This window comes from Trichechus manatus, unplaced genomic scaffold (assembly GCF_000243295.1).
Source record: "Trichechus manatus latirostris isolate Lorelei unplaced genomic scaffold, TriManLat1.0 scaffold00022, whole genome shotgun sequence".
In the NCBI taxonomy this organism is placed as follows: Eukaryota; Metazoa; Chordata; class Mammalia; order Sirenia; family Trichechidae; genus Trichechus; species Trichechus manatus.
In genome coordinates, this window is record NW_004443958.1 from 11,323,406 (window position 1) to 11,325,940 (window position 2,535).

Consider the following 2,535-nt stretch of genomic DNA (forward strand, 5'->3'; position numbering starts at 1 on the left):
AGTCTCCTCTAATCTGGGACAATTTTTTTTGTCTTTTATAACCTTTACACTATTGAAGAGTGCAGTTATTTTGTAGAGTGCCTCTCAGTGTCAGTTTGATGTTTTGTCACGATTAGATTGAAGTTATGCATTTAGAGTAAGAATACCACAGAAGTGATATTGTACCCTTATTCATTTGTATAATTTTCCCTCCCTTTGGCCCTTTGCATTGTTTTATTAGTGTCTGTTGAACCAAAGCTGTGTTTTCAGTAGAAAACTTTTTCATGTGTTTTTCTAGATTCCAAAATGAACCTGAATGATTTTATCAGCATGAATCCTGAGGTAGGATGGGGAGCTGTCTACACGCTGTCAGAATTTGTACATCGGTTTGGCAGTAAAAACTACTGAACTGGACATCAGGATCTGGAACCATGGAGACATTCTAGAACAGGAACCATCCATTCCTCCATTTAGGAGAGTAAGCATTATTGTACAGTTGGTTTGGAATTATGTTTTCCTTTTTTTAATTCAGTTGAGTTAAATATGAGTGAACACAAATATAACTTAACTAAATTAAAAAAAAATTTTTTTTTTTGATATGTGGAGCTGGAACTTGGTATAGCATGTAATCGCTGTTCCTATGAATCATTTGTTAAAACATGTGACGACTGTGCCAGTGGCTGCTCTTGTGATAGAGGTGTGGACTTGGAGCCAGCTTTTTGTGTCCGTTCTGTGAGTTTCTTATCTCACCAGCTACACTGTAAGTTCCTTGAGGGCAGGCCTGTGGCCCATCGCTCTGTGACTCTCTGATGCCTGTAAAAGGTGCCCATAAAATGTTTGTTAGTGACCCTGCTGCTGCTTGAAGAGGGCTAATACTGTGAGCTGAATCAGCAATAATTATTAGTCTTTTTGGACTGTTAACGTTCTTAAAAAAGATTACAACCCTCTCAGGCTTGCGTGTTATATGGCATATTTATATATGTTCTCAAATACAATTGATATAAAAATAATTTTGTCTTGAAGATTTTGCTTCACTCTCGATGATTTGAAATACCCAAGAGTGTCTCAATTGTCAAGGGGAACTGTGGCTTTAAGATACACGCATCACATCTGCCTTCTTGACGATGTTTTGGAAATTTGGCTTTAATTGTATTATTCCAAATAAAAGATGTTTCGTATTAAACTGGCATACAGCACTACCTCTTACTCATGGTTGCATGGTTCTACTTGTAAAAATGAGCAGTTTCTCATAGCAAGGATGTCCAAGCTTTAGATCTTAGATGAGTTTTCTACGTATTAAGAAACTTTCATTTAATATGAATCCTTTGCCTTGTGCTGTGGAGAGTATAGCAACAATCATTTACTCAGGAATCCATCCGTCTAAGGAAATATTACTTGTCCAGTTGGTTTAGCTGACCAGGAAGATTCTGGAAGAAAGTGAATGAACTTTTGGTAAGAAGAATGCAAGTACCATCTCTTAAGTTATTTTATAATTTAGAGCTAAATATAGAACTTCTACTGAGATATCTTCATTTAGTTTCAGATGGCCATTTGCAAAGTATGTGGCTAAAATGAAGAAGATAAATTTTGGCAGACTGTCCCACGGAAATACTGTGTCCTGAACAAAAAGTTTCAGAGGGACCAGAGGATTGTAATCTGTTTTACAAATTGCATTTCTGGAGCGTTCTGCCAATTTTATGAGCAGATTTCCTATCTGGTATTCAAAAGTATGTCTAGTACAGACAAATCTGACACCGTGTGGAGGTTTGATATCCTCAGTCACCCAGGCGTGAAGTTGAAAAACCCGCTACTTTGAAACAGTGTAGGGAGCCAGGTTTCATAGTTTTAAGCCTGTTAAAACACCTAGTAGCCATCATCTTGACATTTATTGTTTATAGATTTCAATGAAGGAAACTCTCAGTGAGATGGATTAACACAATAGCTGCAACAGTGGACTCAGACATACAAACCATCATGAAGATGGTGCAGGATTGGGCAACGTTTCCTTCTATTATACATACGGTCTCCATGAGTTGCAGCTGACTCAGTGGAAACTAACATCAACAATTGTTTTTTCTACCCAGCACCCCTAAAGCGTCCTTTGGGGAGCTCTCTGCGTGTTTCATGTAGTCCTGGTGGGCCATAGGTATAGGCATATAGCCTAGGCTGGACCAAGCTTAGAACCCATCCCCAGTCCACAGGGGGACGATCTAAGAATGGCAGCCAGAGTTTTCCACTGGATTTGCTCTACTGGTGTTCAGAGAGAGAAGTTCTCTCTCCATCAGGATTGCTAAGCTCAGGGCCTGAGGATTTGGGGCTGCTGGTGGGCATCTTAACGGCCACAAGGAATAGGGCCTGTCTGCAGATCACAGCCAGACAGAGCTGAGAAGGGGAGAACAAGGGCCTCAGGGCATTGCTGAGCCCCTGGATCTCTCTGCCCCAATGTTTGAATTTCCTAGTTAAACATGATCCAGTGGATTCCTTTTTCTCTTCAGCTTGTGTGAGTTACATTTGTCATAGTGGTTATCACTAACTGAAATTATCTTGTGTGTTTAT

At 39.6% G+C, this 2,535-nt stretch overlaps 1 protein-coding gene across 1 annotated transcript in view; it reads left to right on the forward strand.

The window, feature by feature from the left end:
* NTAQ1 (N-terminal glutamine amidase 1) overlaps nucleotides 1-1,494 on the forward strand; it is a 37,054-nt gene extending 35,560 nt beyond the window's left edge. Inside the window, exon 6 of the mRNA XM_004373030.2 lies at nucleotides 278-1,494. Coding sequence (XP_004373087.1) covers nucleotides 278-387 — 110 coding nt within the window. The 3' untranslated portion in view covers nucleotides 388-1,494. The remainder of the gene's footprint in view (nucleotides 1-277) is intronic.
* The last annotated feature ends 1,041 nt before the right edge of the window (nucleotides 1,495-2,535 follow it).